This window comes from Meriones unguiculatus, chromosome 11 (genome assembly GCF_030254825.1).
Source record: "Meriones unguiculatus strain TT.TT164.6M chromosome 11, Bangor_MerUng_6.1, whole genome shotgun sequence".
NCBI classification, from domain to species: Eukaryota; Metazoa; Chordata; class Mammalia; order Rodentia; family Muridae; genus Meriones; species Meriones unguiculatus.
The window spans coordinates 43821633-43835897 of record NC_083359.1 but is presented as its reverse complement, the minus strand read 5'-3'; the positions used below and the strand labels follow the sequence as shown (position 1 = coordinate 43835897).

At 44.3% G+C, this 14265-nt stretch overlaps 1 protein-coding gene across 22 annotated transcripts in view; it reads right to left on the bottom strand.

Annotated features, from left to right (window-relative positions):
* Window positions 1-14265, bottom strand: part of Rbfox1 (RNA binding fox-1 homolog 1) — a 1697412-nt gene that overhangs the window by 1098777 nt on the left and 584370 nt on the right. For 3 of the 22 annotated variants that reach the window (XM_060364140.1, XM_060364132.1, XM_060364151.1), the window contains exon 1: window positions 8898-9248. The exons of 14 other annotated variants lie outside the window; for them this stretch is intronic. In XM_060364140.1, the coding sequence (XP_060220123.1) occupies window positions 8898-8942 (45 nt within the window). In that variant the 5' untranslated portion in view covers window positions 8943-9248. Of the gene's footprint in view, window positions 1-7829; window positions 8046-8512; window positions 8689-8897; window positions 9249-14265 lie in introns of those variants that run through there. 5 more of the 22 variants (XM_060364134.1, XM_060364143.1, XM_060364136.1 and 2 more) reach the window with 4 other exon arrangements.

Genomic DNA, 14265 nt, shown 5'->3' with positions numbered 1-14265 from the left:
GTACAATTTCTGAGGCTAGAGAGATAGGTCAGCATTGAGGAGCACTCACTCACTGCTTCTCCAGAGGACTGAATTCAGTTCCCAGAACCCACACTAGGTGATTTTCAGTCACATACATATTCAGCTCCACGGAGGCAGGCTAATTGCTGTCTTCTGGTCTATGGGGATACTGCATGCATAAGGTGCATATACATACATGCAGTTACACAGTCATACACATAAAATGAGAATGTCTTCAAGAGGCAATTTATCTATTTTTCCTTTCTTTGCCTGTGCAAATCCACACATAGTGTCTGTACATGTTATGTGTAACTTAGTGGAATATACATACATTTGTATATAATTTTCACTGTAATACTACAGACCTACAACATCTACAGAATATAACTAGGTAGTCCTGCTGTGTGTTTAATGACACCTACTTTACCTTTGAGCAACCAATCCTGGCCCCATTTTAAACCATTTCCTGAACCAACACACAGAATAGGTATCCCACAAAAGTCAATTCAATGAACTGTATTAAAAAAGGACATTTGACGATAATGGATCCAACATGAGCCTTTTGACAGTTCCAAAATAGGATTTGCTCTTAGCTTTCTTTGTTCAATTGTGAGTTCACTGGGCCTGAAACTCACACAACAGTAATGGTTTCCACTTGAGCCCAGATTCTACACGGCCTCAGGAGCTGGGTGGGAGCAAACTCAATGGTCCATTTCACTGGTTTTAGGCTGGGTGGATTCAAGCTGGGCAGGCATGGCTTTCTCTTTTCTTATGTAAAAATCTACAAGTTGCCCCCTGTTTAAAAACAAAAACCTACAATTGTAAGCTGTGATCAAGTACTTCTGAGCGTTTTGCAGGGCAGTAGGTGCTGACATTGGTGGACCAAGGCTTAAGCAGTGAACAAGTCTGGATCAGGAAGACACCTGGTCTCGAACTGGCCTTTCTCAGATCTATGGTACCCATTATATACATACAGGGTATTCAATGCGTAACCCCTCACATACTCCTGGGCAGACATTTTGGAAACTACAAAATCTTCTATCCATTCAAGAGCTGCTTTCATTCATCCAGGTGAGGTTCACTGGGGTCCCACTCTCGTTTTCTGCACACTCTGAGTATCTGTGTTTAATTGCAGCCTCACAAGATATCTCTTCTTCATTTTTTCTTCTAAAGCAGAATAAAATGTGTCAAATTGGCACTTCTATTTAAAAATCAACTCAAATTGTTTTTCTTTTCATAGCATTTTCTACATGCTAAAAATTCAACAGAAGAAAAAAGATAGGCATGGTTCCTCCCATGGCCTGAAGGAAATGATATAAACAAACTGGTGTGAGCAGAAGGAGCCCAGAATCATCAGCCCCATGTCCACCCCAACACACTTGCCTTGGACCACCCAGGCTCACTGAAAATTTCTAAAAGCACCAGGACAACATAGAGACCAGTATCCTAATGGACTCTGGAGAGCTAAGTCTAGGTAAATGATTTCTGCTGTCCCAACAACCAGTCAATAAAGATACAGAAAGAGATTGCTTCTAATGTAATATTTTATCTTTGTGTGCATGGTTGTGTGTGTGAGTGCTGGCACATGTGTGTGCCTATAGAAGTCAGATGACAACCTTGGTTGTGTTCCTTGCCTTCTACCTTGAGACAAGATCTCTTCATGTTCTCTGTTGTGTATGCCAAGCTGACTGGATGGCTTCTCAGAATTTTCCTTCCTCCACATCTTGTTATAGGAATCTGGACGGCAGACATGCACTGCCACATAGAAGTCATTCTGGAGGTCATTTCAGATCCTCACACTTCCAAAGTGTGCACTTCACTTGCTGAGCCATCTCCTAGCCTTCTACTGTAATTTTTACCCAGTGACCATCAATGATTTCTAGGATGCTCTGTGACAGAGAGAGAGAGACAGAGAGAGAAAGAGAGAGAGAGCAGTGCTTGTGGAGGCCAGAAAAGGGTATCAGATGTCTTCAAGCTGGAGTTACATAGATGCTGGGAATTGAACTGGGGTCCAATTGAACTGCAAGAGCAGTGTGGTGTGTACTTTTAATTGCTGAGCCACCTCTCCTACCTGAATTTTGTTTTGTCTTTTTGTTGTTTTGCATTTGTTTGAGAAATATCTCATGTGTTCCACACCAGCTAATTGTGAAGGATAACCTTGAACTCCTGATCTTCTTGCCTTCCACCCCATGAGTGCTGGGATTACTATGATGTACCACGATACCTGGCTGTGCATACTTAACTGAGAAACAAAGTTGTAGATGTCAGGATTCATGCTCTGTCAAATACGGTTAAGTCAATTGTCTTAGTCAACCATCCCCAAACACAGTGTCTAAACACTTCTTTATATGGATAAAGATGTTCCAAATATTTAATCATCCTGGCCAAGGACCCAAGAGCACACACTTTACAGTTGAAATCCTACCTCAGCCACTTAGAAGCTTGGTGACCTCGGGCAACTTACTTCTCTGGACATCCGTTGCTACTGCAAAGAGAAAGAAGAGCCTCGCAATTCTAACCTCTGACTCTTGAATGCTGAATTAAATTTGAAAATATTTACAGCAGTGGGCAAGTCTGAAACAATATGTGTTTAAATAAATAAACCAAGCTAGGTTCAGAGGTTGAAAGATAAGGAGACAATGATGGCATTTGAATGCTGGTGGAGGGGAAACAAGGCACACGGTACTCTGAGAATCACTCATTTTGCCACCTCACACTTCTCTTCTGGTGAATAGCAGCAGTGCACGGCAGGGGTGGGGCTTGGGGAGGCACCTCATTGACCAGTACTTGCCAGACTTAATACTGAGTAAATCGGGAGGGGGGGATCAAAACAGAAATGAGCCACATCTCATTTCTAAGGGGGGAAAAAAACATTCAAAACAATGGCAGCCTGTAAGAAAATGGGAGCCTTCATGTACTGTCTTGGGACTTTATTCACAGAATGCAGAGGAGATTTTAAAACTTTAATTCCTGGGATTCTCTGCATTCATGCTGTCTTGAATCTATTAACCACTCTCATCCTGAAGTTGCCCAGGGCACCATTACTCAACCAGAACTTCAAGCAAGAATGGAGACTCTACCCAGCAGTGTTTCAAAGCAGATGCTGAGACTCATAACCAAACCTTGGGCAGAGTGCAGGGAATCATGAAAGAAGAGGGAGTTAGTAAGACATGGAGAGGACAGGAGTGTAACAAGGACCAAATATATCTGGGCACAGGGGTCTTTTCTGAGAGTGATTCTCCAACCAAGGACCATTCATGGATATAACCTAGAACCCCTGCACAGACATAGCCCATGGCAGCTTCGATCCAAGGGGGTTATCCTAGTAAGGGGAACAGGGACTGTCTCCGACATGAACTCAGTAGTGGGCTCTTTCAGCCACCCTCCCCCACCCCTCACCCCCTGGAGTAAGGAGCAGCCTTGCTAGGCCACAGAGGAGGACCTGATAAACTAGGGTCAGGTGAAAGGGGAGGAGGACCTCCCCTATCAGTGGACATAGAAAGGGGCATGGAGGAGATGAGGGAAGGAGGGTGGGTTCGGAGGGAATGAGGGAGGGAGCTACAGCTGGGATACAAAGTAAATAAACTGTAATTAATATAAAAAAATAAAAATTTTAAAAAAGGAATGGAGAAGCCCTTCCTGATTTCATGGGAGAGGAGACTTTTACCCACTGAATGCCAGCAGCAGCCTGTGCCCAAGCATGACAACCACAGCCATTCTACACAGTGTTACTGAACTTTCCAGGGGTGGGGTTGGGGGGCGTTAAACTCCTGTTAGCCCAGGACATCTACTAAGCACCTGTCTGTGCAGCTCTTTTCTGCCTGCAGATCAATATATTTTAGTGGTATCTTGGTATGTTGGATATATATATTTATTTGAGTCATTTGAGTCTGGAAAATCAGTGCCCTATCTGTGAAATGGGAAGAGCAGTATCCACAGGGCACAATTACATTGAGGACCAGAGAAGACGGCCTTAAGTTCTTAGTCCACTGCCCAGCACCCAGAGGAAGTAAATATGGGACAGGCTGAGCAGTATGAAGCACTGAATTGTTCTGATGGTCACTGTTGCCCGACAAGTCCCCTTTCTGTCTTCATGTTCTAATAAAAACACAGGGCCTATATCTGCGTATCCCAACAGCTACAACAGCTATGGGGAGACCCCTACATCAGCAGCAAGATTTTCTGACAAGCAGAGATTTCAATTCGAGGACAAGCACACACATCAACAGCAAATGATGCAGAACGGTTGCAAAGAGCTGGGGGGAGGGGCTACAGAGGTTCATCCTTAAGGCACAACCAGCAGCCACAGAAAGAGCTGCTTGACTTGAGAAGTACTGAAGTGAATTAGAAGTGTGAGCTAGATGGTGCTGGAGGGGGCCTCCTCAGCATGTGTGGGTACAAACAGTATTTGTGTGATGGCATAAACCAGGCTGGGAAGTTAAGCTCACTGGCCAAAAACTGCAGGCAATTCAGTGGGAACAGATTAGATTAAGCGCTATTCTAGAAGCGTGTCCATTTTAAAGAGCAATAAGCTGTGGTAAGGAAGACAAACATGAATCCAAAATGCTATACTTTACTTCTGCTAAAAAAAAAAAAAAAGAGAGAGAAACATGAGCAAAATCAAGAAAAGGGTAACATTGCATAAGATATATTCACGTGTATAAATAAATATATAGCCACATATACATAAATATATAACTCTACATATTTATCTATCTATCCACTACCTATCTATACATTTCATAACGCCTCTAGAAAATGGATATGCTTTTATATTTGCATTGCTGTTTGAAGCGTCTCTGGCATCCATTAGACCTGGCCATAAGATGACTCACTGCTGATAAACGCGAGTGAGGTGACTACTATTCATTCCCCAGTCTGGCTTTAAACTTAACCCAGAATCATTGCATGGAAACTCCTTGACTGTCTCTCACACCCCGTGCACCCTGTTCGCATCTGTGACATCAAAGCATCCGGACATCATAAGCAAGGAGAAAACGGGGGCCCTTCCTCACCTATTGGTTATGCAAGCACCTAACCAGAAAGAACACTTTGAAATTTTTATGGAGCAGGAAAAATTGGAAGCATGCTAATCTAAGCAGTGAAATTGGGCTTTTTGTCATGTTTAATTACTTGAATTCATAACCTAGTTCTAGTGAATCAAAAGCAAGTTGCTGCTACTGAGGTTGCTATTTAGACCTTCTGGGCACACGGGCAAACAGGTAAGCCCCACAACTTCTCACATAAACTCAGATCAATTTTTTTTAAGTCATCTCCTAAAATTGTTTGAGACATCAGAGTTATTGAATGGTTTAATTTTCAAGAGTTTCCAGTGCATGTTCTACATGGGAATGCCGACTTTTAAAGATTCCTTTGACCTGGTGTTGTGAAAGCTGTGGGGTGAGACGTGAGTCCCCATCTCCAAGGACCAGGATTCTAGTTGGTTTGGTGTGACTTAATTTAAATTCATGATGGTAAAATTCTCCTTCATCTTATTTTCTCCTGTTTGCTACTGTTCATGATACACAAGAATGTTCTGTGGAGCACAGATGATGAGAAGAAAAAGGAGAACTACAGATACCTATTAACACACAGTAAGCCCCAGAGAGTACTCACACTCTCAAGTTGCTATGAAGCATCAAAAATAAGTCTAAACAAAACAACAGCCAGATATCCACCTTGAAGGGTCCCCACCTTCTCTGTGTTCACTTTTCCAATTATCAGAAAATCAGCACAAGATGGGAAATTAAGGTATTAAAGGGAATACTTAATTCCATTAGAATTATTTCACTTAAAAAAATGTATTTACATACTTCCCATAAAATACAATTCTGTCATAGTCTTTCTCCTCCTCAAACTCCTCACAAATCCTCCCCACCTCTCATCCATGCCCACCCAAACTCATGTTCTTTTACTTTCAGAGCATTTCCTCTAAAGCCTTTTGTGATGACTCTAATATTAAGTATATAAAAATCAAAATACAAGAGCTAAAAATGAAGTAAATAATAATAGATATTTTATTGTATTCTTATTTTATCATTGCCATTATTAGTGTGTGTGACACAGACAGAGAAAGAGACAGAGAGACAGAGAGAGCAAACATGTGGAGGTCAGAGGACCGCTTTCAGGAATCAGTTCTCTTCTTCCCCAAAGGTGTGTCCCAGGAATTGAACTCAGGTCCTGAGAGTTGGTAGCAAACCTCTTTATGCAATGTGATACCTCACCCACCCAGTAATAAACCTTATATTTGTTGGATCGCACATTTTCTTACTCAGTAGTCCACTTTTCACTTCTTAGCTCAAACACCCTATATAGAAACCCCGAATGAATGCAGCTTAATATGATAAACACTTTCACATACGTAGATGAATAAAAGGAAGACGAACGAATTTTTCTAATCATAGTCTCTACTTTCAAGCAAAGACAATAAATGGATGGAGGATTTCTGAAACATGGTAATGAATGCCATATATCCCATAAACCACGACCATCCTGCGATGGTAGTTTAGAGGTAGGCAACTGTTAAAATATACCCTTTCTCTTCCATCCCCTTTAACCTTGTGGCATGCTTCTCCTGGAGATATAAACAAGGCTCTAGATCTCAAGTTGGATGAGGAAGAATGAGTTGGCCTTCTAGAAGAGCCTAGAGAAACGCAGTCAACTTCTGCCGTGCACCATTGCTGTTGTAGTTAAACCTGCCCTTATGTTGATGCCAACAGTTACATCTACCAGGTCCAGGGGAAGATGGATTAAAATGGTTCCTGCAGTAAAATGCAGACAGGGAACAGAGAAATAAAAGTTTGAATACAGAGTTACAGCTGCAAAACTACACTTATCTCAGTAAAGTCATAAGAGGCAATGAATGCTTGCCAGCCAGCCAGCCAGCGGGTCGTTCTTTGGGGCTAGGACATGTACCCAGAGTCAGGGCCGGGAGAAATGAAGAATAAAGTTTGCATGTTCACTTTCCTTAGGGTCAAGGTACAGTGGGGATTTTCTGATGCTCAATAACTGCTGTATGTGAGCAAAGTGTTCCAGGGGCAAAAAGCAAGTCAGATTCAGAGTCCCCGTGGGTGCTAAACATTTGTTCTGACAATGTACAGCAGGAGCAACCTGAAAGACTTCTGGTGGGGGGAGAGAAGTAAATAAAGACAGATAAGTACAAAGAAACATAAGGATGGACAAGTAAAGAGGAGGAAAGGAGGCCTCGAAGGGGACTCTCCCATCTCCTAGGCCTTGACTAAAGCAATTCCTTCTTCTGAGTATTTGGCATATTCCAGTTCAGATCACGGGGATGGAGTGGGCAGAGAACTGCATGATCAGCTCCTTACCGGAAATCGCGAGTGCTGGTATCTAGCCATAGACCAGTGGTGAACAGCTGTAGCAGATGGAGATGACAGGCCTGAACACAACCCTCCATAAACTTAATCACTGCCAACCGCCTCAACTCACTCAACTCTACAGATACTCTCGCCCTTTGAGCTAACACCCATGTGGGTCAAAACTACAGTGCATTTGAGAAAGGCTTGGAAGCCTTGGAGCCAAACCACTTACTAGGTAGCGACATAGGATGATCACACAGTTATTTGTTTTACTTCTCCAGAACATGCTACACTCATACCTGCAAGGCTAAAATAAAAATCTTGTAAAAACTGAGCAAATGCTGAGCCATCTCATGACACCAGAAGGCACCCTCCACAGATGATATAATCATTTTTACTAATGGGGTGCTGCTGGACCCAAAACTTTGGCTCCAGAATCCCCATCAAATCTCCCTGAAGTGGGAAGCAGGAACACAGCTCTCTTGTCCAAAAACAGAACCCTTAATTCACCTGTCATCTACAGGTAATGGGTGGAGGGACGGGCTGGCGTCTTCGCAGGTGCTGTTTCTGTTCTGATGAATGATGTGTACAACACTGTGTGCACGTTCCCTCATTGGCTCTGCCAGGAAAGACAGCTCTTCCATGAGATAGCACGGCTCAGGGCTTGTTTTCCCAAGAGAAAGCGTGCTTTCGATATTGTTCATGGAATGCCCCTTCCTCCGGCATCTAGAAATCAGGAATGGTGGGTGTAAGAGCCCGAGGCCAGCGTGATGGGCAGGGTCGACCTGTCTCCAGCGACATGCAATGCCTCTGCACACGCACGCACAGGCGCGTGCCAACTTTCCGAACGCGCGGCCCATCTGCCCATTCATCCCCTCCTCCACCCCCAAATCTCTATCTTCTTTGCAAAGCACAATGTATCGCTTTCCAAAAAAAAATCCAGCCCTAGCCTTCGGGTCTTCTAACACCAGTCCTTAATAAACGCTTATTCATCTCTAGGAATAAAGTTCAACAGAGCCAATGGCTATTACCAGGGAAGTTCCCCGCGAACTTCCAGTTGGTAAAAGCAAATCAATTTACGTTTTGGTCCCCCAAGCCAGTCTAAGCTCCCCAGGTATTCAGGGGACCATAGGGGAGCCCAGGGCGAATCCCGGATCGGATTGCATCCCGCAGGACTCCGGAGCTGAACTTACCTATCCTGTGTAATTCACTCGCGGCACACACATCTGCGTCCTGCCATTGCCTCTCAGGGCTCCCTGGACTCCAACCACCGCCAGGTCCGGATTCTGATCAGCGGCCCCAGAGGTGCACACGCCCGCCCGCCACCTTCTCTGCACTAACGTTGGACAGCGGCTGGCGGCGGCTCGCCTGCCACAGGCGGCCCCGAATGTCAATTCGCACACTCCTCCCCCTGCTGCCCGCCCCCGTCCCTGCGCGCCCTCCTCCCGAGCAACCGTCCAGCGGGCTCTGGGATGCTCAGATGCTCCGATGCTGGTGCCAGCGCTGCCTCCCCTCCCTCCCATCCAGTCTCTGGCTCCCCCTCCCACAGTGTCTCCGAGCCTCCCTCGCTCGCCTTACCTGAAGGGCATCTCCCACGACTGCAATTAGCTGCCAGGATTTCATCGCCCGCTGCAAAAGCGCCTCCTGCTCCCTCTCTTGCTAGCTCGCTTTGGGAGAAACGCGAGGCGGGAGAAGTGCCGGGGCAGCAGCAGCGAATGGTACCCACGTGCTAGCAATGTCAATGATTCCAGCTCTCTCTGCTGGGCTGGCCGTGCCTTCGCCTGCCTAGGTTGTTTTGCTCCAGCCACCAGCAGGTGTTCAAGGCCCCAACCAGGGAGAGGGCCAGAGATCCAGTAGGTACGCGCGGGGCCGCAGGAGCGAGCGCTCAAAGCAGAGAGGTAATCAAAGCTCCAGGAGCACACAAAGACAAGCTCGCCGCCCGCACAAATGATAGCCGAAGTGGACGCCTGGTTTTTATTTTAATTTTTACAAAGTCTACCAACTGAGAGAACTGCATGCCACCCCCCGCCCGCCCTTTCCCAAGCACTTGGAAAGTGTAGAAACTGATGGCACAGTCTCTCCACCACCCCCTTCTCCAGCACGTGTCTCTTCCCTTGTTCTTTCAAGCATTAAATATGTACCACATGACAGAATAGGGCACCTTGCACAGTCCCCAGAGCCCTCACTTGACAACCAATTTTAACTCAGGAGCAATGAGATGTCCAAGGCAGGATATCAGCGCTGGCAATTACTTACGCTACACCCTGCATTATTCACAATGTCCATGGCCAGTATTTATGACTTCCAATCCCCGACTTCATGGAGGAATTCCGGGAGGCTGGGAGACCCCCTAGCCCCACGGCCACCACAGCTGATGGCCTGCCTCCACATCCCCCAAGAGGCAGCTGTACTCCATTTAGGGAGTTGACTCCTTGGCATCTCAAATCTCGCAGCTCTTGTGCTAAATGAGAAAGCACTGAACTTTGCTCTTGCTTTGAAGGGCTGAATACGTTTGGTGGAAGTTCAAAAATCAGCTTGAAATGGATTTGCCTCCAGTAACATCAGCAGCCAGGCGATTGTCCTATTTCCTCTCCTAAGTCCTCCCAGATCCCTACCCTACACTGTCTCTGTGCCTTTGTGTCTCTGTCTCTCTCCTTCTCGTGCGAGAGAGAGACACATCAGTTAGGTACCAATTGCACACGAGTGGCACGTATTTCTAATTTCCCCCAGCTGACAAAGAGGTTACGAAAGCAGGAGTTTTGAATGTGCTACTACACGACATAGCTATGCCTGCCACACGCACCGAAATGCCCTGGCTTCCTCACGTGTGTTTGAGTTGCAGGTTATAATTCTACATACAACCTGAGCACACGTGTGTCTTTACCTGTATGAATGAGTTCACTTTTGTTGTTGTTTTACGTCTGGTAAAGAGTGAACCGCTCACTGCCTTGCCAAAGCCGTGTTTAGTGGTTGGAGACCCATCACACAGTGAATGCTGGTTTTCTATATTGGTAAGCGAACTTAAAACTCGATAAATCTCTCTAGTGTTGATTTTCACATTGACTGCATCTCCATGCTGAGGCCGTATTTCCAGGGTTTCTCTGGAATGTGCCAACTTCTTACATAAGCATCACCTGTCTCTGTCACGTCAGGGAGTAAATGACAAGGGATTTTTCTCTTTCCCCTTGAAGTGTGTTTTGATATGGTATTAAAATAGTGTTTTCTGTTAGTTTGTGGTGTCAATAAGAGTTCTGTGAATTTCCTGTGCTTGCCTTTCCTGGGAACACTGACATTTAAAAGAGACCAAAGAAGAAAACTAGGTAAAACTTGGTTCCCAAGGATGACTAGGTACACAACAGACTGCACTCCCCAATTCATTTCACATGGTTTCTGTTTCCTCAGCTGGCCTGGAGCTCATGATGTGGCTGAGGATGGAATTGAACTTCTGATCCTTCAACTGCCACCTACTCGTTGTTGGGATTGTGAGCATGCTGGGTTTATGTTGTTCTGAGACTCAAACCCAAGGCTTCATATGTTAGCCAAGTACCTTATCAACTGAGCCACACCAGCAGACCCAAAGTTAACTTTCTAACCTGTATCACATCATGGATGCCTTCCTCATCAGAACCAGGAGAGAAGTGTTCAGACTTCAGCTTGTTGGTGCCCTGTGCAATTATTAAGATCCATGGCTGTAAAGTATTATCATCACAGCACAAACTTCATTCTCCATGGGATAATTTGATTCACAAATCAGTTCACAAAAGCAAGGTTATCCGAAGTGAAACGTGGAACTGGTGGCCGGTGGGGAGACAGCGAATCCTAATTACAGCCTCATTGTCCCTGTGTTCTCGGGCACATATGGCCATTTAATCACTGAGTGTGACAATCTTGGCAGATGTTGCCAGACCTGGTTATTGATATAAATTGCTATTCTCTTGTGGCTATGGCCTAGCAAAGAGTTAAAACAGTGTCCACATTCATCCACAGGGACACAGGGGTCTCCACAAGCATCTGGAGCTACAAGACAGGTGATGCGGGGACAAGGTTGTTTCCTTCTTTCTACTCCACAAAGAAAGGAGGAAGGGAACAGATCCCCCTCCCCAATGAAAGTAGAGCCACCCAGATGCACCCCACATGCTCAGGATCATTACTGGGAAAGCATGCACACTCAACAAGCAGCGAGGAGATTCACATTTAACATGTGTCCTGAAACATATTCAAAAGGTGTATTCTCCGTATTCTCCAGGCTAATTTTCTACCGTTCATGACAGGAGGAAACACTACAAGCTAAATACCCATTTGGAGTTTTAAAAATGGCATAATAACCTGGAATGATATAGAGCAGTAAAAACAAGACACAAATACATCACTTCTACATGTGCTTTGCTACAGAGAGAGATAAAAGGACTAAATAAAACTGTCCTGGCTGGTTTTATGCTAACTTGACACAAGCTAGAGTTATCTGAAAGGAGGGAATCTCAGGTTAGAAAATGCCATCGTAAGATCCTGCTGTGGAAAATTTTCTTAATTAGTGATTTATGGGGGAAGGCACAGCCCCTGTGGATGGTGCCATCCCTGGGTGGCGATCCTGAGTTCTCTGTGAAAGCAGAGCACCTTGCATGGCCTCTGCATCAGCTCCGTCTTCAGGTTTCTGCCCTGCTTGAGTTCCTGCCTTAACCGTTTTTGTTATACAGAACTGTGAGTGAAGTAAACCCTTTCCTCCCCAAGTGGCTTTGGTTGTGATGTTTCATGACAGCAATAGAACCCTAACTAAGACAAACACTAATACACACACATTTTAGTAAATAATGATAACAAAATACTGCAAGTTAGGAGCTGGACCTGGTTTCTGAAGTCTTTATTCACTATTCTATATATGTGCATGTTCAAGATCTGAGTTATACTGTGAGTTCAAGACCAACCAAGGCTGTTCAGAACATGCCTCAAAATGAAAAAAATAAAATGGTGCCAGCCATATAGCTCGAAGTAGAATGTTTCCTAGAATGTCTGAGGCCCCAAGTTCATTTGGCAATACTAGAAAAAACAAATAACTAAAAGTTGTTATAAATGACTCATATAAGATGATACTATGTGTAAAGGGAAATATGCCCACCAACACAGGGAGAGAAAATATTTTCTATACTTCTAGCTGTCTATAAAATATCCCAGAGCACAGGCTGGCCAAACACAACTAAGAGTGTGATTCAACCGGTGCCTATTTTTCTACAGTCACCAATGTAAAATGGTGTTATAGAGTTGGTGTTTAAAGAGTTAAACAAAAGAATTCAAAGAAGAAAAACATATTTGTGCATATAACATATAATCTATATCTATATGTGCAAACTCACATTCCCAAATGTACCATGGAATTGTGTGCACACACAGACACTCTGTTTCCATATATACTTTTTTTTGGCTGTAGAGAGGGAAGTGGCACACCAGTGTTGCCCACAGCCTAAAGTTAGCTGGGGTCTGGACTAGAGTCATGTGCATTACGTTCTCAACCATGGACTCTGAATGTAGAAATGTGGGTGCTGGAGGTGGAGAGCCCTCTTTGTCTCATGACAAGAACGTGTGGGACTGGAGATGTGACTAGGCTGGTAGAGTGTTTGTCTGGCACAGGGGCACAGGGCCTGGCTTTGATCTCCAGCATGGCCAGAGCCAGGGGCTGAGGCTCTGGGGAAGTAGAATTGCAAGGTCATCCTCAGGCACAAGGTGGTAAGGGGAACTTTAGAGCAACCTGTGCTACAATGAGTGTCTGTGTGTGTGTCCACCTCCCAACACGCTCTCTCTCTCCCTCTCTCCCTTCCTTCCTCCCTCACATATTATCTATATGACAGGGAGGGGAACCGAGATCAAATTAAATCAAAACACAAGACTGTGACTCAATGGTAGAGCATTTGCCTGTAGAGTGAGGGCGTAAGTTCAATCCTGCAGTTCTGAGCTAGGGGGATGGTGGATTTTATATTGACTTAATACACATACACACATTACTAAAATAAGTATCCATGTATATATTCATCATGTTTTAAAGTATAAGAATGAAGACATTAGTTTTTATGCCCCATTTTTGGTGTAAATGGTGTGTGAGTATACATCTTTACAGAGTACCAGTGTATCTGAGCATGGTGGCACACACCATGATCCAACCTTTGTGGGTTCAAGGCTAGCCTGACGTATGTACCAATATCTAAAAATAAGTAAAAGAAGCATGTGGTCATGATAGGTAGATATCACTCAGGAGCAGATTCTTGAGTTGGACACAGGGGCATTTACTGTTTGCTTTTTGTTTCCCCCTGAATGTCTCAAGTTTTTAAAAAGAAGTAAAGATAAGTATGAGGACATCCAGACACATGTATGCTGATGACTATCACTACCAATGTGCTGTTCACCCAGAAAGTGACTTTTCTACCCTAATATTAAGAAAATCTTTCAAAACAAACATTTTGCATTTTGAGGGTGAAGAGATGTTCAGTCTGCAAAGATCTTATCATGCAAGCATGAGGATCTGAGTTCTGTCTCTAACACTCAGGTGAAAGTCCAGGCAGGGTGCACACTTATAATCCCAGGTCAGGGGATGTGGATACAGGAACCAACCATAGTATAATATGAGAGCCCCAGGCCCTGTGAGAAAATGTCTACAAATAAAAAAGAAGGTGGTTTGTTGAATGATTAATATAATTATTATTATTCTATTAATAATATTAAATGTTATTAATATTTAATCATGATTTATCTTTTAATTAAACTGCGGTTATTCCTAAACCAGCTGTATACTCAAAATACCACACAGAAACTAGGATTTACTTAATTAACCTATAACACAATGCTGGGCAATTGCTACCCTACCTTAAACCTTCAAGTCTGGATAGCTTCCTCCCATTCAGATTTCCCACATTATACTTGCATTTTAGTCTTATCTTAGGTCATCTCTCCTGGTGTTTCC